This window comes from Oryx dammah, unplaced genomic scaffold (genome assembly GCF_014754425.2).
Source record: "Oryx dammah isolate SB20612 unplaced genomic scaffold, SCBI_Odam_1.1 HiC_scaffold_29, whole genome shotgun sequence".
Taxonomy (NCBI): Eukaryota; Metazoa; Chordata; class Mammalia; order Artiodactyla; family Bovidae; genus Oryx; species Oryx dammah.
Window position 1 is genome coordinate 90,357,320 of NW_024070213.1, and position 22,091 is coordinate 90,379,410.

The 22,091-nt window shown below is 58.4% G+C and overlaps 1 protein-coding gene across 4 annotated transcripts; it reads right to left on the reverse strand.

Annotated features, from left to right (window-relative positions):
- Nucleotides 1–1,019: 1,019 nt before the first annotated feature.
- RARG (retinoic acid receptor gamma) lies at nucleotides 1,020–20,285 on the reverse strand. Of its 4 annotated transcripts, none has more exons than XM_040234252.1 (9): nucleotides 19,515–20,285; nucleotides 17,337–17,668; nucleotides 6,169–6,317; nucleotides 5,820–5,961; nucleotides 4,994–5,154; nucleotides 4,621–4,797; nucleotides 4,032–4,236; nucleotides 3,257–3,415; nucleotides 1,020–2,308 (listed from the first exon to the last, which is right to left on the reverse strand). In XM_040234252.1, the coding sequence occupies exons 2-9, from the start codon at nucleotides 17,518–17,520 to the stop codon at nucleotides 2,109–2,111; spliced, it is 1,377 nt and encodes a 458-aa protein (XP_040090186.1). In that variant the 5' UTR covers nucleotides 17,521–17,668; nucleotides 19,515–20,285; the 3' UTR covers nucleotides 1,020–2,108. The 4 variants fall into 4 exon arrangements, with proteins under 4 accessions (XP_040090186.1, XP_040090185.1, XP_040090187.1 ...); XM_040234251.1 differs by having other exon boundaries at nucleotides 19,292–20,285; XM_040234253.1 differs by lacking the exons at nucleotides 17,337–17,668; nucleotides 19,515–20,285 and adding an exon at nucleotides 10,603–10,987.
- Between the last annotated feature and the right edge of the window lie 1,806 nt (nucleotides 20,286–22,091).

The window sequence follows — 22,091 nt, forward strand, 5'->3', positions numbered from 1 at the left end:
GAGCATCAAGTAGGTGGGAGGGGTGTAGCTGCCAGAGGAGCAACTGGGGAGAAGGGGGTCCTCCTCTGGGTGGGCTTCAGCCAGGCTCTGGCTCTCAGACCTCTTGCCCTTCCCCCACAACCGGCGTTGCCACAGCAATGACCCCTCCTTCCCTACAGGCCCTGTGGTTTCCTCTAGAGCTTCTTTCACTTTCTTCTTCTGCTTTTCCCCCTCTCCTCTCGTCCCCTACTCCCACATCCTCAACCTTTCTCCCCTATGTGCACAGGTCCTCAGGAGACAGCCAAGCACAGGTAGGCAAGGCGCTATCCCAGGGAAGGAGGGGTGGGTGTTGATGGGGAGTCATAGGGGTCCAGGGAGAGTCCAGGGAGAGTCCAGGGGCGCAGTGGCAGAGGTCAAAGGCAGTGGGGCTGAGGTTGGGGTGCTGCAGGGGCTACGGCATGCAGGGGCAAGGAGAGGAATTAGGACAAAAGGTAAGAGTGGGGTCGTGGAGGGCAAGCAGGGTCATGGAGAGAAGGGTGGGCTCAGAAAGTATAGACGGATTGACTCAGGAGGTGATCCTGGGATCACGGGAGTAGAGGGGGTGGTGCGGCTCATGGGGTGAGGGGTTGGCGTAAAACAGACACAGTATAACTGAGATGTACACCGTGCTTTTCTTCTGGGGTCAGGGACCCTCCTGAGAACCAAATGTAACGGCAACGACCCCCTCCGCAGAGAAGGGCAGATGTGCACTGTCTACAGAACTGGGGGTGGGGACAGCTTAAAGACCTCTGAGGCTCAGCACCTTTCTGGAGGTTCACAAAGTCCAATCTAAGCACCCACGCCTGGTGAACACGGGAGGCCCAGACACTCAGGATGGGCCCTTGGGGACTCCCTTTGGGTCCCCCTCCTACCACGCCCACCCAGTGCATCTCATCCTATTTCCCAGTTGCCCTAAGAAGCCTGCATAATCCACCCTCCTCATCCAGTCCCTCTCCAGGTCACCTAGTTGCTTCCCCCTCATCCCAGGGAGCCACATTACATGAGTTTCCATCACTTTATTTTGCAAAAATAGAAAACTCAGCAATATGCGATACAGCGGGGTGGGGGTGGGGGGTGGAGGAGAAATGTAAACAGAGGGGAGGGGACAGCACCCGGACCCCCCAGAGAAAAAGGGGAGCCAGTGGGAATCTTATTTGGCAGCTAAATACAAACTGGGGATTGGAGGAAGGGAGGGGTCACAGGGGCCCTGGGCTCCCCCTCCCAAGTCCCCTGGAGGAAGGGGTCAATTCCAGGGTGTAAACAAAAGCTAATAAATAAATAGAGGCTTCCTCTGGGTCAGGGCGGGATCAGCTAAGCAGTGCCCACCCCACCTCTCCCTGGGCCAAGCTGCTCTGGGGGGTCAAGGGGGAAGGCACTAGGGGGAGAGGGATCCCCTGGCCCCTCTGTAGTGTAGGAGGGTCCCTGCCCCAAGGCTGAGATGAGGGGCAGGGGGAGCCCAAGGCACGTGACAGGGCTTGGGGAGGGGCTTGTAACCGAGGCCCCAGTGAAGAGGTGCGGAGCGATCCACATCTGTCCCTTTCACCCTCTGCCCCCCCAACAGAAATGCAGGGCCCGGGCTGCCCCACTCTGACCTGGCACGAGGATGGGGCACAGCGGGCAGGATGCACCTGGCAGGTGCCTCACGCAGCATTAGGCACCAAGGACAGGGGCAAGGGGGTGGGCTCAGCCCTCCCCTATGGCCCCCTTTTGGTCTCTAGTGTTCCTGTTTGCTCCCAGAGGCCTAAGCACCCAGCAGAGGAAGGGGCTGTGGAATGAAGGGTCTTCCTCCTGCCCTGGGGAGCCTGGACCCTGGTGTCTGAGGGGCAGTGCTAAGATTTCAGAGTCCAAACCCAGGTTCGCCCCTCTGCCCTCTCTCCAGGAGGGAACAGGGCAGGCCCCCGGACTGGAGAGGGAGCCGGTTAGAGCAAGACGGGGATGAACACAGAGGCACCCCTGGAAACTTTGGCAAAAACAAGGAGCTCACTGGAAGGGGCGGGGAGAGGGCAGAGCAGGTCCTCCCCCAGTCACTGGCAGTGTCTGGGAGATGGTCAGTCTGCTGCCTGGAGCCCCAACCCCCAAGGCAGGGGAAGTCAGAGACCCTGGTCAGGATGGGGGCTGCGGCCCCCTCTGCCCTGGCCCCCGGGAACCTCATCCTCGCTGGAGGCCTTGGGGTGAGGGCCGGGCTGCGAGGAGTCGTCCTCAAACATTTCGGGGTTCTCCAGCATTTCTCGGATCAGGGGAGGCATCGGGCCTGGAATCTCCATCTTCAGGGTAATGGCCCTTTCTGCTCCTGCAGTGGAGGAACAAGGAGGTTCAGGGGGGCTGAGGTACAGCCCCTACGGCGGCCTCCCTAACTCTGCTTGACTGCCCTCTGGGGGCTCCCAGCACAGGCCTGTTACCTCTGTCTGCCTCTTTCTCACCCTCTTTCTACTGTAGAGTTCCTGGGGACCACTCCTCTGCCTGGAGACTCTGCCTGTCTTCTCTGCCAAGCCCACTGCCCATCCTTCCTTTCAGGCTGTCTCCTCCAAAATCACACAGTGCCCACCTTTCAGCCACACACCCTGGACCCCCTCCGTAAGCCCATGGCTTGGCAGCTGCTCTTAGGGCTGTTCTTAATAACATTTATCACTAGGACTAAGCCTCATTAAGAAGAAGGCAATGGCACCCCACTCCAGTACTCTTGCCTGGAAAATCCCATGGATGGAGGAGCCTGGTAGGCTGCAGTCCATGGGGTCGCTAAGAGTAGGACACGACTGAGTGACTTCACTTTCACTTTTCACTTTCATGCATTGGAGAAGGAAATGGCAACCCGCTCCAGTGTTCTTGCCTGGAGAATCCCAGGGATGGGGAAGCCTGGTGGGCTGCCGTCTATGGGGTCACACAGAGTCGGACACGACTGAAGCGACTTAGCAAGCCTCATTAAACACTGTCTGCCAGGCGTCCAATCAAGCTTCCTGTGATGATGGAAACATGTCCTCCATCCAGGGCAGGAGGCACTGAACTTTATAACTCAGCACAGCTGTAAGCCTGTTGTGTGTTAACTTGTTTCATCCTCACAAACAGAAAAACAAGGTACAAAAAGGAAAGGTATTTTGCACCAAGTGTTCCCACTAGCATGTAGCGGAGCGAGGATGCGAGTGCAGGCTGCCTGATTCTAACCCACTGTGCTCTTGTCTCTGCCTGACCTGGGAAACCAGCAGCTCCGAGAAGACAGAGGGGAGGCTTGCTCCCGACTAACCCTTGGTGCTGATGCCCCGGAGGTCAGTGATCTTCATGAGCATCCTGGGGAACATATAGGGCTGACTGGGCCTCCGGCGCCGGGCATAGAGCCTCAGGGCTTCGAGCAGCGGTTCCTGCAGCTTGTCCACTTTCTCAGGCTCCTCCAGGTCCATGCGATCTTTGGGGATACACACAGGTGAGTGAGAGAGATGTGGAAGACAGTGATGAGTGGCTGATCCCAAGGAGCCCTGCCCTATGGCCCTCCAGGCCCCAAGCCTGACCATGAGCCCCATTCAGACCATCTCCCCTGCTCCAATCCCTATACCATCCCCTCTCTGGCAAGAGGCTTTCTCTGGTAAATCACTCCTGCCCAGGGCTTCCCTTGTGGCTCAGTCGATAAACGAATCTGCCCGCAATGCAGGAGACCTGGCGGGAGACTTGGGAAGATCCCTTGGAGGAGGGCATGGCAACCCACTCCAGTATTCTTGCCTGGAGAATCCCTATGGACAGAGGAGCCTGACGGGCTACAGTCCATTGGGTCGCAAAGAGTCGGACACGACTGAGTGACTAAGCACAGACCTCTCTGTCAGCACTAGTACCAGGGGTCTCCTCAGCTCCCTGCCCCCTGTCCCGCCTCTCCCCGTCTTCTCTTTTCTTGTTCCAGGCTGCTGGGCAGTCTGTAACTGGAGCTGAGGAGTCCCGGGGTGGGACCAAGGTCTCCAGCCAGGCTGGAGATCAGGTGTGGGGTGCGGTGGGAAAGTAATCTGAGTCAGCGCCAGGGGGCGCCCCCGCACCTCCGCAGATGAGGCAGATGGCGCTGAGCAGGCCTGTCTCTGTGTCGTCCATCTCCAGCGGCAGGAGCTGCCCAGCGAAGGCAAAGACGAGGTCTGTGAGGGGCCCGAAGCCGGCGTTGTGCATCTGAGTCCGGTTCAGGGTCAGCCCATCGGAGAAGGTCATAGTGTCCTGCTCTGGGGTGTACCTTGTGCAGATCCGCAGCATCTGGAGGTGGGGGGAGGGTTAGTGCTGTCTCTGGGAAGGAGCGCATAGGTGAGAGGGAAAAGAGCATGAGGTGCAGGTAAAAAGCGAGGCAGTTAGGTACTAAAGGAGGGCCGCCTAAAGCAGGCAGGAGAAGGAAGGCAGACAGATGGAGGGTCTGAAGTTGGGGGAAGAGAAGAGAAGTCAGAAGGTAGGGCATGCAGAAGTCTAGGATCAGATCTCAGGGGCAGAGATTAAGACAAGAAAGAGCTTAGGTTTCGAGGATATCTGGTGGAGTCCCAGATTGGAGCGGGGAACAGAGATAACGAAATCTTTGTGTGGACCAACTCCATGGTCTTGTCTGAGGGTCAGGCTCTGATGGAAGACAGGGCCCAGGGTTTAACTCACCAGGATGTCCAGGCAGGCGGCCTTGAGCAGAGTGATCTGGTCAGCAATGCTGAGACCGGTGAAGCCAGGTAACCGCTTGGCAAACTCCACGATCTTGATGATGCACTTGGTGGCCAGCTCGCTGAACTTGTCCCACAGCCCCAGATCCAGCTGCACCCGGTGGTCTGCACTGGAGTTCTGCAGCAACGGCAGGTCAGAAAGCAAACTAAGGCTCGTCCAGGGGGGCTGTCTTCCTTTTGCCAAGACCCCTGGCTCTCCCTCTGCATCCAGATGCCCGCATTGTCAGCACCAGACCACGGCCTCCAACACCACCCCCACCCATTCTCCAAAGTCAGCGGTCCCTGCCCTCACCATGGCCCTGCCCACTCCTCACCGTGGTGTACTTGCCCAGCTGGCAGAGCGAGGGGAAGGTCTCCTGATGGGCCTTGCTGACCTTGGTGATGAGCTCTTCTAACTGGGGGCTCAGCTCATAGCTGTCAAGCGACCCTTCTTCCTTTACCTCTTTCTTCTTCTTGTTGCGATCATTCCGTACGGCTTGGGGTAGAGGCAGATCAGGAGACAGTCAGGACCCTCAGAATCTCCCTCCTGTATTCCCTCTCACGTTAACTCAATACACTGGAGATCATCCATTCCCTGGGACCCTAGGGCAGGGCCTCGGGTTCTGTCTCCTACACTAGCTCCCATTCCCAGGCTGGCTCTCCCCAGCCCCACCCAGGGCCTGCAGCCCCTACTCCCTCCCCAGGCCATTCGGCTCCATCCTGCCCTTCCTGTCACCCTGCAGGAGCTGGGGAGGGGGGGCAGGATATGCAGGCGGCAGGATATCCACTTATAGCCTTGGCAGCACAATGGTGCAGGGGAGGGGGGGGGCACCCCAGATCCACCTCAGGCTCAGTGCTGGGAGCAGGGGAGGGGACTGGCAAGCCCCCCAACTTGCCCATGAAATAAGGAATGCGCAATGGTAACCCCCATTCCCTCATTTCAGAGGAAGGGTTAAGCTCTGAGAAGAGGGAATGGGAAGGGGTGGGGTCTCCTGGGTGAATGGAACTAATCAAATAGGACTGGCCCAGGAGGAGGCAGCACTCCAGGGCGGCTGGAGGCTGATCACAGAGGTCAGGAAAGTGGGGGTGGCCAGTGGGAAGAGGGTGGCAGCCACAGGCTAGGATAGGAGTGCTCCTGCCCAGGCAGGCCTAAGGGCCTACCTTCCTTGGACATGCCAACTTCAAAGCATTTCTGTAGCCGGCAGTACTGGCAACGATTCCGGGTCACCTTGTTGATGATACAGTTTTTGTCGCGGTGACATGTGTACACCATGTTCTTCTGGATGCTGCGACGGAAGAAGCCCTGGGGTTGGGGGTTAGGGGGGAGGGTCAGTGAAGCAGGATGCTGGGAGTATCAGCCTCTCACAGGCCTTGCAGGAGGTCCCAGGCTCAACCCCGTCTGTGCAAAGCAGCATCCCTCCCACCCCAGAGGGATACCCACCCACACAGTCTCTGATCTCACCCAGTCAACTCTGGATGCCCAACGCACCCACATCCACCCCATACACACCTTGCAGCCTTCACAAGAGCTGACCCCATAGTGGTAGCCAGAGGACTTGTCATTGCACACGAAGCACGGCTTGTAGACCCGGGGAGGTGGAGGGGGTGAGGGCGAGCTTGGCACCATCTCCTCTGAGCTAGTGCTCTGCGTCTCCACCGCTGGGGAGAAGCAGTGATGTGAGGGTCAGGGGAGAAGCCCCACCTCAGATCTCTAGGCATCCTCATCAGATACCCACCCCACATTCCCACTTCTTCCTCTGGCTCAGTGATGACACCATTGCCACCACATTGATTTAAAGTCCCAACAGCCCATATACAGCCCCAGAGTAAACACTTTCAGAAACCCTCAAGTGACTACTATTACCTCCCAACCTGGCCATCTCCCCCTATAATAATGTCCTATACAACTGCTCAATTCTCCAAATTCTGGGTCCAGGCCATCCTGGAAGTTAAATTCTCTGGGCCTCAGTTTGCCCAGCTACAAAGTGGGTGTGTAAAGGGGTATTGGCCTGTGGTTCTGAACTCTCTAGTCACTCCTTCTCACATTGGGTCCCTGTCAGTAGACACCCTCCTACCCTTCTCCTGCTCAAGAAGCCACAGATCTGGGGGTGAAGAGGCAATTCCAGGTCACCTGTGGCTATCACCTGGCTAAATCACCTGCTAGGAGACTCAGAAGGTAGAAGAGAACCTCATCCTCTCTCAAGCAGTGCAGGGTAGACAGTCCTGCATCTTCCCCCCACCCTCAATGTGTGTGTGCGTGTGCACTCTCAAGTCGTGTCCAACTCTGCGCCCCCACGGACTGTAGCACACCCGGCAAGAATACTGAATGGGGTTTTCATTTCCTTCTCCAGTCCCCCCTCAAACCATCCCCCAAATAACCACCAATGTCCTTTTCCCTAGAAACCACTGAGACAGTGAAGCAAATGGGACGCAGGGACTGGGAAGTAGGTTAGGGCACATGCAAAAGCCATATTTTACACCTGAAGAAATGGAGGCCTATGGAGGCATGGGGCCGGCCCAGTGCCACACTGCCAGTTATGGGGGTGGGGAGGGCGTGGGGGGAGTAAGCAGCAGGGGGGAGCGGAAGATCTCAGGTCTAGATCTAACTGGCCAGGCCAGGAGTGAGAGAAGTTAGGAAAGGGAGACAGGTTATTTGCTCAGATTCTCAGGTCTAGAAGTTGCTGGGGGTGTAGCAAACCAGAAGTCAGGTGACAGTGGGTTGTAACCAGGGTTGATAGGGGAGAGGAGTACCTCTGGACCCTCTCTGAGCTATGTCTTCACTCCTAAACCTCCCCTGCAAAAGCCACACACTGCTCAAAAAAGATCTCAGTCCATGCCACGCAAAGAGTTTGTGGGGAGGACACCCTCTGTTTAGGAGGCTGCTGAGTAAACCTCTTTTGAGTGTGTGGTTGGTCTTCAGAGGGTGGAAAAAAAAAATCTATAAATTATTCAATCTGTAGGACCAGTTGCCCAAACCTGGAAGGCCTAAATTAATGCAAGAAAACCCTAAAACCTAACGAGTGTCCCTTGCTTGCACCCACCTCATAAACACCTTCTTCCTTCTAACCTGCTGTAGCCCATGTGGTCAGAAGTCCATCCAGGCTGCCAGAAGGACAGAAAGGCCTGGGATGCCAGGATGCTGGGGTTCCGGATTAGCTCCACCCTCCCCACAGGAGGGAAGCCCTCCCCACCTCCCAACACACACAGACACTCAATTAGCATAAGAATCCAGCTAGAGTGAGATTCCCCAATGAAAAAGGAGAGCAAGGAGTAGAGGATAGGAGGGTGCCTGGAGTCTATTCAGGACCAGGCGGGAGATGGAGGGGGGGCTGGTGCTGGGAGATGGGGGGTGGGCTGGGATGCCTTTCTTTCAGGATGGCCCCGGTGTCTGAGGGCACATGTGCTGCCCACAGGCCAGTGCGTGGGGTGGTGCTTACCCGCACTGACGCCCTCCCTGCCCGCAGAGCGCTGCCTCATTTCCTCTCTTGCGAAAGGGCCTGGGTGCGGTCAGACTGGCATGGGCCCGTGCCAGCCAATCATGAGAGTGGGGGTGGCAGAGAGACAGGCCAGGGGCAGCTTTTCTCGTACTCAGGATACTGTGGTCCCTTCTCGGTACCCCTCTGACACACCCTCACCCTTGAACCCTAAAGTGCAGCCCAGTGGCTCTGGTCAATGGAGCGAAGGGCACAGGAAGGCTAAGTGGGTCAGCTCTGCTCAGATTCCTTTCTCAGCCCTGGGCAGAGACCCCACCATGATGATGCCTGGCCAGGCTAAGCAGGGGCCCCTGCTGCGGAGGAGGGGGGTGGGCTCTGGGTTTTTCTCCTTTTAAAGCCCAAATTGCTGAAATTGAGGAAATTCCTGGCCAGGCTGAGCGGAGCTTCAAACAAACTCTTTATAACCGGCTGTAAACACTCCCAGCTGCGAGGCCCAGGGCTGAGAAGCCCGGACTCACAATCTGACGACACACACCTCCTTGGAGACACTCACACATCAACAACACACAGGGCATAAAAGCAGGCACATTACCAACTAGCTCCTATACCCCAGAGGGGACCTTGGCACAGAACACCCAGGTAGGCACAGCGGCACATGCACTCCAGCCACACTGCGGAGGTGGATGCACAACATGCAGCATCCGCTTCCCAGCTGCAAGAAGCTCTGCCACCAGACAGACACCCGTGGCCTGCCAACGCAGCACCAGAATACCGGAGCTGCCAAGCACACTCGCAGACTCACCAAAAGACTTCTTTCCTTCCCTGGTCTAGACACACAGGTCTAAACTACTTTCCCTGAAAGTGTGTGGAGTAGGCCCCAACCCCCCCACCCAAGGCCCTAGAAGCCACAACTGTTGGTCCAAACTGACTTGCCAGCCAAGTCCCATGGGCTTCTCTGGGCCCGAAAAAAAACAGGTCCTTGCCGGGTCCCTGCAAAAACCCTTCCTGGGAGATTCTTTCCATCTCAGTATATTGCCCAACATACTCCAAATCCCCATCCTATCCGACCATGAGCAGAAAGCTAAGAATTCACAAGGATTTGGTTTGGTGCAAGGCACTAGTTCATGTTTTCTCCGCCCTTTAAATGCTACACTTTTCTTCTTTCTTGCCCCACCCCACCCCACAGTTCGGTCTCCTATTTGCCACCTCCCTCTTCCAGTCTCCCAGTTGTTAAATCTGAGCAGCTCTGCCCTGCAACCAACAGACCCAAAAAAAAAAAAAGCGATCTCGTAAACAGCGCTGCCGTGTGCCAAGGAGCGAGGCGCGTTGGCGGGGGCTCAGTGACCCCGCGCGCACACTCCCCGAGCGCCCGCCGCCCGCCCCTTCCCAGAGTGCCCCCCAGTCCCGCATCCCCGGGCTGGAGCGCCGTCCCAGCTCCGGGGAACTTCGGGGGTGTTCCAGGCTCCCGTCCCAGCTCCTCCCCACTCCCCCCAACCCCCGCCAGGCACTTCGGCCCGGGCTTCAAAGCCGCCTCTCATCTGGACTTCATTTTTACTGCTTCTCAGTCCCCGGCTTTTTATTACCGCTCTGGAAAGGGGTTCCAGGGCCCCAGGCCTGGCATCTCCCATTTCACAGAGAGGAAAAGATGTGTATTGGGGGACCCAGGAGTCCTGCTTCCCCGGCCGCTGCTACCTCCAGGCCCCTCCTCACCATACACAAACTTTGCTGGAAACTTTTCCCTTCCTACTGAAGTTGTGGGCTGGAGCCATAGGAAAGAGTGCACACAGCCCTATACACATTTCCTAACATTTCTTTTCTCTGTGGGGGAGGGGGCGCCAGAACCCAATCTGGCCCCTTCCACCCCGCACACAGCACACCCAGAGGATGCACGCTCCAACACAGCCCTTTCCAAAACCGCCCCCGCAGCCACGCAGGGCACACGCCCTCCCGGCCTCACGCCACAAACAATTCCACACGGGGCCATTCCGACCTGCCAACGCAGGCAGGAGCAGAGTGATGCTGCGTGGAGAGACCCCTGCACCCACACTCGCGCTGCCTAAGCTAGGCGCTGCACACTCCAGGAATGCCCACGCTTCGCAATCGATATATACATTTTTACACTCGCAACTTCCCACATGGACTTTACAAACGCCACCCACGGTCCTGGGTGCCATTGCCCTCCGGGTCCACGAACCTGCCGACCCAAACTACCAGCGCACCTCGGCCTCTCCCTATCTCCGGGAACCCTGGAGGGGCATCAACCACAGGTCCTAGCTATATACCCACCATCGAAACCACACACACACTCCAAACACTACTGCCCACACCCAAAGGAGTCGCTGAGGCCCCCACTTTTAAAGGGCCAGTACTTCTCTTTCCTACACACCCGACCCTCACATGGAAACGGTCAGAATGCCCGCTTGCACCCCAGGTCCACCTTTTACACATGTAGAGCGAGAGCCGCTGCCTGTCCTGCACCCCACACCCCACCCCCAGGCTCGGGTACCTACACTGCAGACTGGCGGGTTGCGGCCAGGCAAAAGACTCGAGTCCGGCGAAACAGGAGCTGCTGGCGGCTCTGCGCAGCAAGCCAGCCCCGGGTCCGCCTGCCCCGTACAGCCGTCGCGGACCCGGGGCAAATGTTTCCATGCAGTCGTACATCGCGACCCGGCTTGGAGGGAAGCTGGGTGCTGGGAACACCGAGAACCCGCGGCCGATTCCCCCTCCTCCCCCGGCGGCGCCCCGCTCCTGGAGGGGGGGAGGGGGAGGGCTAGCGTAGGGCGCCGGGCTGCATGGGGGGTAAGGGGTGGGCGGGGAAGAGGGGGATCCCCAGCAGGGTAAAGGGACTGGGCGGGGCGCAGAGCCGGGGCTGCCGCTCCAGCCGCGGTCTAGCTCACTCTGGGCACCTCGGCAGCTAGCACTGGGGAGACCTTTTGTAAAAGCAAAGCCCAGAGGGGTGGGGGGTGGGGCTTAGAGAGCTAAGGGGGCCGGGCACCAAGATGAGCAGAGCTGGGAGTGGAGCGCACACACACATACACACACACACACACGCACCGCCGCGCGCTTGCTTGCTTAAGACACACATCCGTGCATGCATTTATCTTGGCAGGTACCACGCATTTGCAAATATGCAATAGTGCACATGCATGTCTGCACGCGCATAAAATCAGAGGTGTACACACACGTTTTTGCAGACACACCTGGCTCGGGAGAATGCTTGCAAGGATTCTTTCTCTACAGCCGGGAGGCTTAGCAAGCTTTTGCACTCAGGCGCGTGCCCCGACCGGGGATGGGGGAAGGAGTGGAGGAACCAAGCACACGCATTTCCTTTCGAGTTGCCCCCTCCCCCCAACAGTCCTTTTTTTAACACAAGTCTGTACAGGCAGGGGTTTCACGGAGGACTGGGGAGAGGGGAACATGGAGGTCCCCTGAGCGCGGCAGTTCTCCCGAGCCCAGGGACCTGCACTACCTCCACCCCCTCATTCCCAGGCCTGGCTCCTCCCTCTCCCTCCGCGCGCGCGCCGCAGGGCCGAACAGTACATTCCTGCGGCTGGGCGCGCGCGGCCTGCTCCTTCCTTCCCGTCCTCCCCCCACCCCGGTCAGAGGGCCGGAGCGCGCTCCCGCCGTGAACTCTCCGGGAACCCCCCTCGGGGCGGGTGGCCGGGCGCGCTCACCTCCCCCTGACCCGGCCCCGCCCCACCCCGCCCAGGCCTCAGCCAGCGCCGCCGCGGAGTCCCCCCGCCCTCCTGCGCAGCCGGAGTCTACCCCTCCTAGCCCGAGCGGTCCTCCCTCCGCCGCGGCCCGGGCCGCCTCCCTCCGAGTCCCCCAAGGCCCGTCCCGGGGCTGACGTTCCCGGAGCGCCTCCACTGCCTCTCCCAGCGGCCCTTCCTCGAAACTGACATCACTTGTAGGGCGCAAGGCTGCTCCCACTGTGCCGACTGCGTCTCAGACCACACTGCCCTCCTGAGTGCCAACTCCCCTCCCCCAGAGTGCCAATGCCCCCAGGTGCCCAGTGCCCCTCTCGGCAATGACTGCGGGTCTGGTCGGCAGCTGTTCTCAAAGCCATTCGATACCCCACCAACGGCAAACTGCCCCTTCTCCCCTTTGGTGCCACATTTAGTGCCCTTCGGATCTCCGAGGGCCGCCCCACTCCTTCCTCGCGGGCCCCTTCCGGGCACTGAGCGCCCTCGCCCGGCGGAGAAGAGGGTGAGGGGGCGGGGGTTTGGCCACGTCAAGAGTTTGCCCTCTCCGGGCCGGGCCGACTCGGGGACCCTGGCCCCGGGACAGCGCCAGCGGCGGCGACTCCCGGAAACCGCCCCCTCCTCCGCGCCCCGCCCGCCGCCCGGCCGCCCGGCGGGCCGGCCCAGCCGGCTCTGTCAGCGCCGCTCACACGGGGAGCGCCGGGGGAACAGGAGCGGCGCCCGGCCCGGCCCATTCCCCCGCCCGGTGGCGGTGGCTGGGCCAGGGCGGGGCGCGCTTTTCTAAGAATCTGTTGTACCGGGTGGGGGGCACACTGGGGTGCCGCTGGAGTGGGGCGCCAGTTTGGAAGAATAAAGAGCAGGAAGGGGTGCCAGAGTAGGCGAGGGAAGGGAAGACAGGCGCGGAGGAGGGGCCGGGGTGGCTGCCGGGGACTGAAGGGGGCTGGGCTGGGAAGGAGGGCCTGGTTGGCGGATGGGGGAGTCTGGGGTGACAGGCCGACTGGGGGGCTGGAAGCAGGGATGAAGAGGGAATGTATTGGTCTTTTCCAATTCAGCCTGCCTGAGCTCCCAGTTCTTGCCCTCAACCCCAAATACGCCATCTCTGGATGCAGCCATTCCCCACGAAAAGAAAAAAGGGGTGACAGATTTCTGATTCAGAACCTGGCCAGTGGCAAAACCATCAATTAAGTGCAAAATAAGGAGTACCCCCAAAATAAGGGGGGAAAAGCCCCGATTAGTCAACTCCAGGCTGCCAGTCTCCCCCACCCCACCCCACCCTTCCCCCTCAGAAATCTGAAAGGTCCCAATTAAGTCAGGCCTGCCTGGTTGGTAATTAGAACCAGAAGTGGCCAGGCCACAGGGAGGGGGGTTGGGAGTGGGGCACAGGAGGTGTGGGGGGAGGGCTCGGAGAAGTCATGAGTGCTCAATAGCCCCCCTTTCTATTCACCAGATGCACCCCACTCCTCATCACCCCATCTGTGTGTGTTTCCCAAGCATTGCAGGGAGAGGGGTCCTTAGAAGGGACTAGGCAATGCGGTGTCAGGCCCACCCTAACCCCCAACCCCAACCCCCCATTCTAGACAGTCTCAGCCTTGAGGAGAAGGTAAAAGGATGGGGGAATCTAGTGCCCCCTCTTTTCCCCAAAGTCCCCCCAGCCCTTATTGCAGCAATTAGACCCATTAGCCTTCTAGCATTTCATGGGAACCAGATGTTCTCCACCAGCCTGGTGGGAGTATAAGGGGGGGCTGCTGCCTGACTCACCCCCTTCCCTATGATCCCCGCCACCAAAGCGCACCCCTCCCAGCTGGAGCCCCACAAAGCATGGTCCCAGAGGCAAGGAAAAGTGTACCCCATTCCCCACTAATGAAGCCATTCACACTGAGTTTGGCATGGTCACCCCTCAGAGCCTCGACCACCCTGGAAAAGATGCATTTGGCCATCAAGGGGCTGTGGGGGGGGAGGGAGAGCTAGTTCTTTCTGCATCTCTCCTTTGCTCCCCTCCTGCCACCTTCTGGAAGGGGCTTGAGGATAACTGGCTCTGAATTCCTCACGCTAAATTCTCCTTTTCTTCCAAAACCTTCCCCCAAAAAACGGAAGAGGGGGCATTTCAAAGTAGAGAAGGCCCCACCCTAAGGGTAAGTCCTAACTTAGGACTCCCACCTGAAGGGCAATGAATGGGAGGGGTCTCCAGAGGTGGGGGCAGCAGTGGAGCCGAGGGATAGGGAGGTGTGAATGAGGACCGGGGCCCAAAGCAGGGCGGTGAGGAGCGCTGGGCAGGATGGGGGCTGGGACCGGGTAGGGGGCCAGGAGAGGGGGGTGCAGCCTGGGCCCCAGCGGCGGCGGCTTGCCCAGCTCCCCCCGCCAGAGAGGTTTCCTGTTGCAATCAAAGCCCCGTTTGTGTCGGCCTGGAGCTGGAGCTCGAGCCTGAGCAGGAGAGACCAGGAGGGGAGGGGAAGGAGGCAGTGGCTGGGGTTTTTTCCTGGAGGAGGCCTCGCTGCCGCCTGCTCACCACCAGGCCCGCCCGCTTAACAAGGCCCCTGGCCTCTCCCGGAGTCTGGGTTCTCTCTGTGTCTGTGCCTTCCAGCCTGTATATTTCCCTCTCATCTTGTTTACGTCTCTGAGTCTCTCTTTTTCAGTTTCTTTTAAGTAGAACTTTTTCTTCCTGTGCCAGCCTGTCTTCAGTTTCTCCATGTCACTTGGTATGGTGCAGCCTGGGCTCCGTGACCCAGAGACACTGTCACCAAGTTCAGAGGACAAGCAGGGCTAGGTCGTCAGGACACCAGCTATCTTCTAAAGAGGGGGAGGCGGGCAGGGCAGGCCTTCCCTTCCCTTCCATCACACTCTGTTCCCTGCAGTCTTGATAAAACAAACATAGACCACACCAGTGGCCATAACACTGAGATACACAGGGACACAGACACCAGGGTTTCATGTGTATGAGTGAGCAAGCACACCCAAACCTTTGCGCATGTGTACACACACACCCCCCTCCAGTTTTCCACACTTGCAGGCCTGTGCTTGCCTTGGCAGCACGTGTTCCCTTCCCCTGCCCTCCTCCAACAGGCGGTTCTGAGATGCCTTAACCCACTCAGGCCCCCGCGCCACCCCAAGAGATGAAACAAGACTGCCCTTCTCAACATTAGTGTCTCCAAGGTGCTGGGGACCCAGTGGTAGGATCCAGGAGCCAGCCCCGGGGCGAAGTTCCAGAATCCTTCACAGACCACCCTCCCTCCCACAGACCAGCAACAGAGGCTGAGGAAAGAGAGCCAGCCACCAAGTGAGCATGGCTTTGACTTAGGCCTCCAGTCCCCTTCCATTAGATGGCCCAGTCACAAAGGGAAGGGAAGTGAGATTACACTTTCCCCCTTCAGCCACTGCTGCCCCGCCGTGGGAGGTCTCTCAGACTCTCCCAGCTGCCTCCCTTTCCTCCACCACTAGGTGCTGCGAGCCCCACTCCCAGGTAGCTGTCTGGACCCAGGGCTTTCCCTCCTCCCCTCCCCACTGCCACCTCTCTGCCCAGGCCTGTCCCCCGCTGCCAGCCGCACCCTCCCCAGCTACTAGCCCAGGTTCTGGCTCCTCCCTTGGATTTCTTCTTTCAGCCCCCCTCCTTCAGGGCAGCTTTTGGGGATAGAGCTTAGTCTGACCCTTTCCCCTGCCTTGACCTCACTTTGAACCCTGACCTTGCTCTCCACGTGTCCAGGGCACAGGGACACATGGAGAACTTCGCTGGGGGCTGGCTCCTGGCTCTCGCACTCTCCCTGACACCATTCTCTCTCCTCTGCCTTCTACCCCTACTCCCTTAGTTGCCTCGGGGAAACTTGGGAAAATCAAGTCCCAAGGGACTGAGTTGTACTGCTCTTTGCAAGAAGGGCATTCATGTGGGAGGGTGGTTCCCTCCCACCTCCAAGACCCTGGGACAGATTCATGGGGTACAAATGAGGTAGGGGAAGCCCAGCTGAGGTTTACAAAAAGGGGGGCTTTGTGCTCCCTCCTTCACCTGCATGCCACCCAAATAACCCCTGCTGGACTACAGACAGGCCACCAGCAGGCCTCACCAAACCCCAGACACACCAGTCAGCAGCCCATGAAATACCACCTCACTCTTCACACTGACTCTTTGTTGCAACCCTGGAATTCTGTGTGTGAGCAGTGTCTCAGGGCCACACTGTGCATACAACTGCATATGGCCTTACACATACACACACACACATGCCTTCTCTAGGTGAGCTTGCTCTTTCCAGCAGAGCTGCCAGCCCCAGTCCTTTCTAATCACCCCTTCACACACACACACACACACACACAACCCTCCAAGTGCCAGCTCCTGAACACAGGCCCCTTCTCTCCACCTCTCTCTCTCTGAGCTTGTGGAGCTATAGGGATTATCTTTATCTTTTGGTCTTTTCTTCTCCCTCTCTGTTTCTCTCTCTGGAGCTGCCCCTCTGTCTATCACCTCCCCTCCTTTCCAGGTAGGACCTTCTCTGCACCGGCTCCCACGCTGACCCTCTATCCAACGGAGGCCAGCATCCTAGCCCTCCAGCTTCTGGGCATCCATGCCTGAAATGACCCTGGTGAGGAGGATCCACTCCCAAGAGGAAGAAGAGGGGACCCAGAGGGAAGAAGAGAGGCCTCAGCTTGCTGCTGTCAGCTTCACCCAAAGAGGGCAGGCCTGAGGGACAAGCAGGGATCTGCACAGCATGTGGGCACCGGGCCAGATGGCGGGGGAGGGGGGGGGGAGTCCACAGCCCACATGGCTGGTGGAGAGGATGCTGCTGGGACGCCCCTCCATTTCCCCAGATTACTTATGAGACAAGAGCTACCTTCCTTCAAAAGCTATTTCCACCCTTCCCAGAAGCAAGGGGCTTCCCAGGTGGCTCTGCTGGTAAAGAATCCACCCACAATGTGGGAGACCCGGGTTCAATCCCTGGGTTGGGAAGATCCCCGGGAAAAGGGAATGGCTACCCACTCCAGTATTCTGGCCTGGAGAATTCCATGGGGTCACAAAGAGTTGGACATGGACACTGAGCGACTTTCACTTAACCAGAAGCAAGAGGGAAGTTTCCTGACCCCAGACATCCTTGGGTACCTGGCACTAGATTCTGTTCCTCTTTTTTGCAGCCTCCCGCTAATTCAGGACAATTTCACCTCTTGATCCAAGAGTCAGCAGATTGTCCTCCCAGGCTCCTCCACTTCACAGCCTGGCTCCCCACACCCCGCTACTGCAGGCAGGCAGCAGCCTCAGATTTCCCCAGACCCACCCTTGGCTGCCCATACAAAGAGGTTCTCCCTGCTAGTTGACTAGCTCAGGAGGCAATTTCAGAGTCCCAAATTTTAGGCATGCCACTTTCCCATCCTAGGTGTACAGAAGGACTCTCATTCGCAAAGATGTTCATTTGCTCCATATCCAAACCCCCTCATGGCTACTCCTTTAGATCAAAGCCCTAAGCCTGCCTGCCTTCCTAACGGGGACACCAGTTCTCTCTCTCATCCACCCACCAATGCCCTCCTGTTTCCACTTGCCCTCATCCCCCACGATCCCTGAGACTCACACAGAGAGGCCATCTCCTTGGGGAGGTCAGGCTGGCCCAAGCCCCGGAAGCTAGGGCTCAGCATCTCGAAAGGTGGAGACCCTCTGAGTGCCCCTGGGAAGGCGAAGGGGAAGCCAGCCCCTGGGTAGCCAGAGCCAGGCCCCAGGGCACCAGGCACAAAGAGTCGCTCCTTATTGGTGGCCATGGCCGCTGCAGTGTGGGAGGCTGAGTCCCCTGGGGTCTGCTGTGGGCGGGGGACTTCTTCAGCCACAGCCCCCGCCCATGCCCACTGCCCTGGCCTGGGAGGCTCCGTGCCCGCCCTGCCTGGCCTGCTCACTGGGTCTCCAAGAGTCCTAAGGAGAAAGAAAGGAAAAGGAGGGATGAGAGAATGATCACTTTGAGGTTCCAAGCCCCATGACCCTCACCCAGCTAGTCTTTTCTCTCCTAGCTGCCACAGTTTGTACTGCTCAGGGCCCTCTGTACACAGGGGTGGACACAGGGTGGTAGCTGACGCAGGCTCAGAGAAACTCACCCCGAAAGGGTAAACCAAGTTTACAAGGTGAATGATTGCCTCTGGACTCACAGCAGAAAGGACTCCTAAGCTAGACCACTGAACACCATCATGGGCTGAACTCTTGATTTAACACTCACATCGATCCTGCGAAGTAGGAATTATGATTCCTATTTCACAGACGAGAAAACTGAGGTTAAGGGACTGATTAAAGGTCACATGGCTGTAAATGGTAGAGCCAAGATTCAAACTCTGCCACTCTGGAGAAAGTGACCATATCTGTTTTAACACTTTTACCAAAAAATGTTACACCTCTCTAAAACACAGATCCTGAAGCCAGACTATCTGAATTGATCCCTACCACTTCTGAACTGCAGGACCTCTGATGTATTAGCGTTACTTAATCTCTCTGGGCCTCAGTTTCCTTCTTTGCCAACTGTGAATAATAAGGCCCACTTCAAAGGTTATTACGAGGATTAAATAATTTACCATATGTAAAGTGTCTAGAATAACATAGGACACATACTAAATGCTTTGTGTATCTCGTGTTCTTTTTCCTTGTCCCTTCTCTTTCACCATACCTCCTTTCATTTGCATTCCTCTCTGTCCATCTTTCCTCAGTGCTCCTTCTCCAAGTTTCCCCTCCTAGTCTGTCTCTGTCTCCAACTATGCCTCACTTCCTAACCTCTCTTCACATCCACAGAGGTTGATGGCAGCCCCGCTCTGTGCCAGGCATGATGCTAGGAAGCGCCTCTCTCTGTCCTCAGTTGACTTTGATTTTCCATCTCTTCCCTCTCTTCTCCGAGCCCTCTGCATATAGCAAGCCCTCTCTACATCCCCCCTTCCTCTAATATAGCCTGACCCCTGAGCCCAGGGAAGGGCGAGGGGTATGGGGGGAAAGAGGAAATGAGAATCCTAGGTTAGGCAGGTGGTTCCTCTCCTGGTGCTCTGATAAGGGGAAGGTTGTAGGCTTTCCTAGGAGCGCCAGAACCGCCCACCTGTCTCGGGAGTTAGGGACTGGGAAAGGAGAGTCATCTCAGCCTAGGTGCCTCCTCTACCAGCCAGAACCATAATGGACTAGATGAAGAAGGGAAGAGAGTGAAACACAGAGTCCTCAGGGTAGGCAGGCCCAGAGGTAGATAATGGGTATTTTACATCTCTTTCCGTCAGTCTTTGCTTCTAAGATCAGTATCTTTCCATCTTTGTACCTCTGTTTTTTCATTTTTCCCCCTCTCTTTTTTATCTCTCATCTGCCTTGGCTTTCAAGTTCCTGAAGGTAAATTGTCATGGCAGTTACAGGAACTCAGACCCCAAGCCACCAGCCATCACTCAGTCCCAATGCATAAAGCAGCCGCTGCCCCTCACTCACCACCACTCAGATCCCCAGCACCCTGACTCTTCAACCCAGTGTCTCCCTAAGTCCTAAAACCCTGAGCTCTGAGCCCCCACAGTTCATCTCCGTCACCTTACCCTGCAGTCCTCTTCCCAGGTTAAGCCAAAGGAGAGCCAGGAGTCCAGGCCCCTGAGGCCCCTGGGCCACAGCTTAACAGGCTGGGCCACATTCCAGGTGGATTAACCCCTCCAATGCCAAGGGTGAGAAGCTACTAGAGGTCCCCCCATCTTCCCCAGACTGGCTTAGGCTGATAACTTGGCTGTGTGGTCCAGCACTCTCTGTCTTTGCTTCTCACCTGTGGGTGGGAAACAGAGAACTGAGGGCAGAGCAGGAGGACTTTGAGGGTCCCAGAGAAGGATGCTCAGGCTCCTAGTCCTTGCGGGGGAGTGAAGCTGTGAGTGAGTGAAGGACAGCCCAGCTCTCCCAGGAACTTCCTCTTAGTTTGCCTCAGAGAAGGAACTTGAGAGTTGAGTGAAGAGAGGAAGGGGAAAGAGATTCATCCCAGTTATGAACCTTGGTTTCTCTGCCCTGGCTGGGAAGAGAAGGGGAGGGTCCTAAGTCTTCAGTAGAGGAAGGGACCAAGGCATTGAAGACAGTGGTACACAGTGTAAAAGGAAATCCTAAAGTAGGAACCCAGAGGCCATGGTACTTCGGGGGGACCTGAGGAAGGGAGAACGGACTTCTTTCCTCCCAAGACACCGCCTCAGGTGGAGAGGGCTGACCAGGGGAGAGCGGGCCCTTACAAAGCTGCTTCTCTTCAAGTTGAGGTGGAGTTGAGGGGAGGGCATGGATGAAGGGGGCTGCCGGATGGAGGCGGGGGTGTCTCTCTGCTGGCTTGCCCGCTCCAGAGCCTGGAACAAAGCTGCTCTTGTCGGCGGCTCTCCACCCGCTGCCCCCCTCCCCTCTGTATAAACACGACCACCTTTTTCCATGACCCCATCCCCAGCCTGGGCGGAGGACCCAGGCATCCTCTGCTCTGGCCTGGGCCCCCAGCCTGCTCCCCAGGAGGCAACGGCAGGCTGGGTTTCCCTGGCCTCCTGCCACCCTCGGGGGAGTCCAGACCCTTGAGTCTCCACCTCCCATCCCCGTGTGTGCCCTCCCTCTACCTCACTGGCCCCAGGGAGGGGCAGTACCCAGGAGGCAGGCAGGCAATGCCAGTGGAATGTGTGTGGGCATCGGAGGGCACAGGTAGGGTGGGGCAGAGGGGGGAACTGGAGGTGCCAGTTGGGTGGCTTTCTGAGCCAGGGGTGGGGGTGTGCCGGGATGGGGGTGTGTGCCCTGTGCTGCCTACTAGGCTCCAAGCCACAGCATGTGTGTGCATATGTGTGTGTGAGAGTGTGTGTCTATTTGGGATATCCAAGCTCCAGGACCCCTCCCACACTGCCTCCTGCCCACTCCCCTGTCCTCTCTTTTCTCACCTCAAGGAAATGAGACACCACCTGTGGTCCTCAACCCTGTCAGCATCTGAGCAGTGATGGTAAGGGTACAAACCTCAGACTTCGGGACTGGTACCATCACCTGCCCTAGATGTGGGCCCTGAAGGAACACCACCATCTCAGCTTCTTGCCCCACAGACCCCTCCTCAGGCTACTTGCCCCCCTCCCCCACCCCAGCATCCTCTGGCCACCTGCAGAGACTCCCTCCTACAGACTGGGTCAGGTCGAGGGAACTGGGCTGTAAGAGCTGGAAACAGGGAGGCAGCGCCAGTAAGGCTCTGGGACTGGAACTCCTGGGTCCCTCCCCCAGTCTCCCTGCTTTGCCTTTGTTCCATTCAGGCTCCCCTCAAGAATACTCCGGAGCCCCCCACCTCGGCTGGAGGGAGCCAGGACTCACATCCGAGGTGGCAGCCCTGACATAGGGACTCCTGCACTGCGGTTCAAATTCACTGCCGTTCAGCTATACAGACCCCTATCCTATTCACTTGTCTCTCCAAACTTCCGGACTCAAAAGGACAGAATCATTTGCCTCTGGCTCTTCTGATGTCCAAGCCGTGCCATTCCACTAGGGAAGGAGGAACTTGGATCAGCGTGGACCAAAAATCCTCCCCTCAGATTCCCCAGGGGAAGCCTGAGGGGAGGCGGATGGTGGACTTTCCCCGCAGGAGGGGACCCTATCTCCCCTCACACTCTGGGCACAAAAATAAGGATAGAAGCCCGCTGGCTGGAGGCTCTTCTCCCAAAGCTCTCCCAGAATACTCACCACAACGAAGGGTGAATACAGCCCGGCCCAGCCCAGCCTGCCTTCCCCAATCCCTTCCCACCTCAGGGCTGAACCCCAAGTCGGGGCCAGGAAGCCCCCTTCCACCCCTGCGGACAGCCAGACCCGCGCGGGGAGGAACCGAGCCGGCGTGGCTCCCGGCGCCCCCGCCCCCAGCCCACCTCGCCCGAGGAGGACCCGGGCGTCCGCGGCGGCGGAGCCTGCTTCCCCGCCTGACTCACCTGGAGGGGGAGGGAGGGGGAAGGGAGGCCGCCGAGCCCCGAGGTCCCGGCGTCGGGCGGTCGCGGGGATGGAGCGTCGCAGTGGCAGGGGCTCGCGGTGATGGGGGGTTCTGGGGGGGCACGGACTCTAGGCTGGGACGGTCCCGGGGCCTCTCGGAGCCCGCCCGCCCACGTGACCGCCCCAAAATATCCGACACATTTTCTCCCAAACCGCACACTGACTCTGCAGGCGGGGACACGGAAAATATTTTCTTTCTTTTTCTCCCTCCCCACCCCCCCCACCTCCCTCCCAGCCCGGCTCCCTCCTCCCCCTCCCGCCCTCGCTCCTCCCTACCCTGCCGCCTGCCCCTGCCCGGCTCCCTCCTCGGTGCCCTGGGGCTGGGGGGCGGGGGACTGGGCGGGGCGGCCCGGGACGCCTGGGTCTCTGCCCCTCC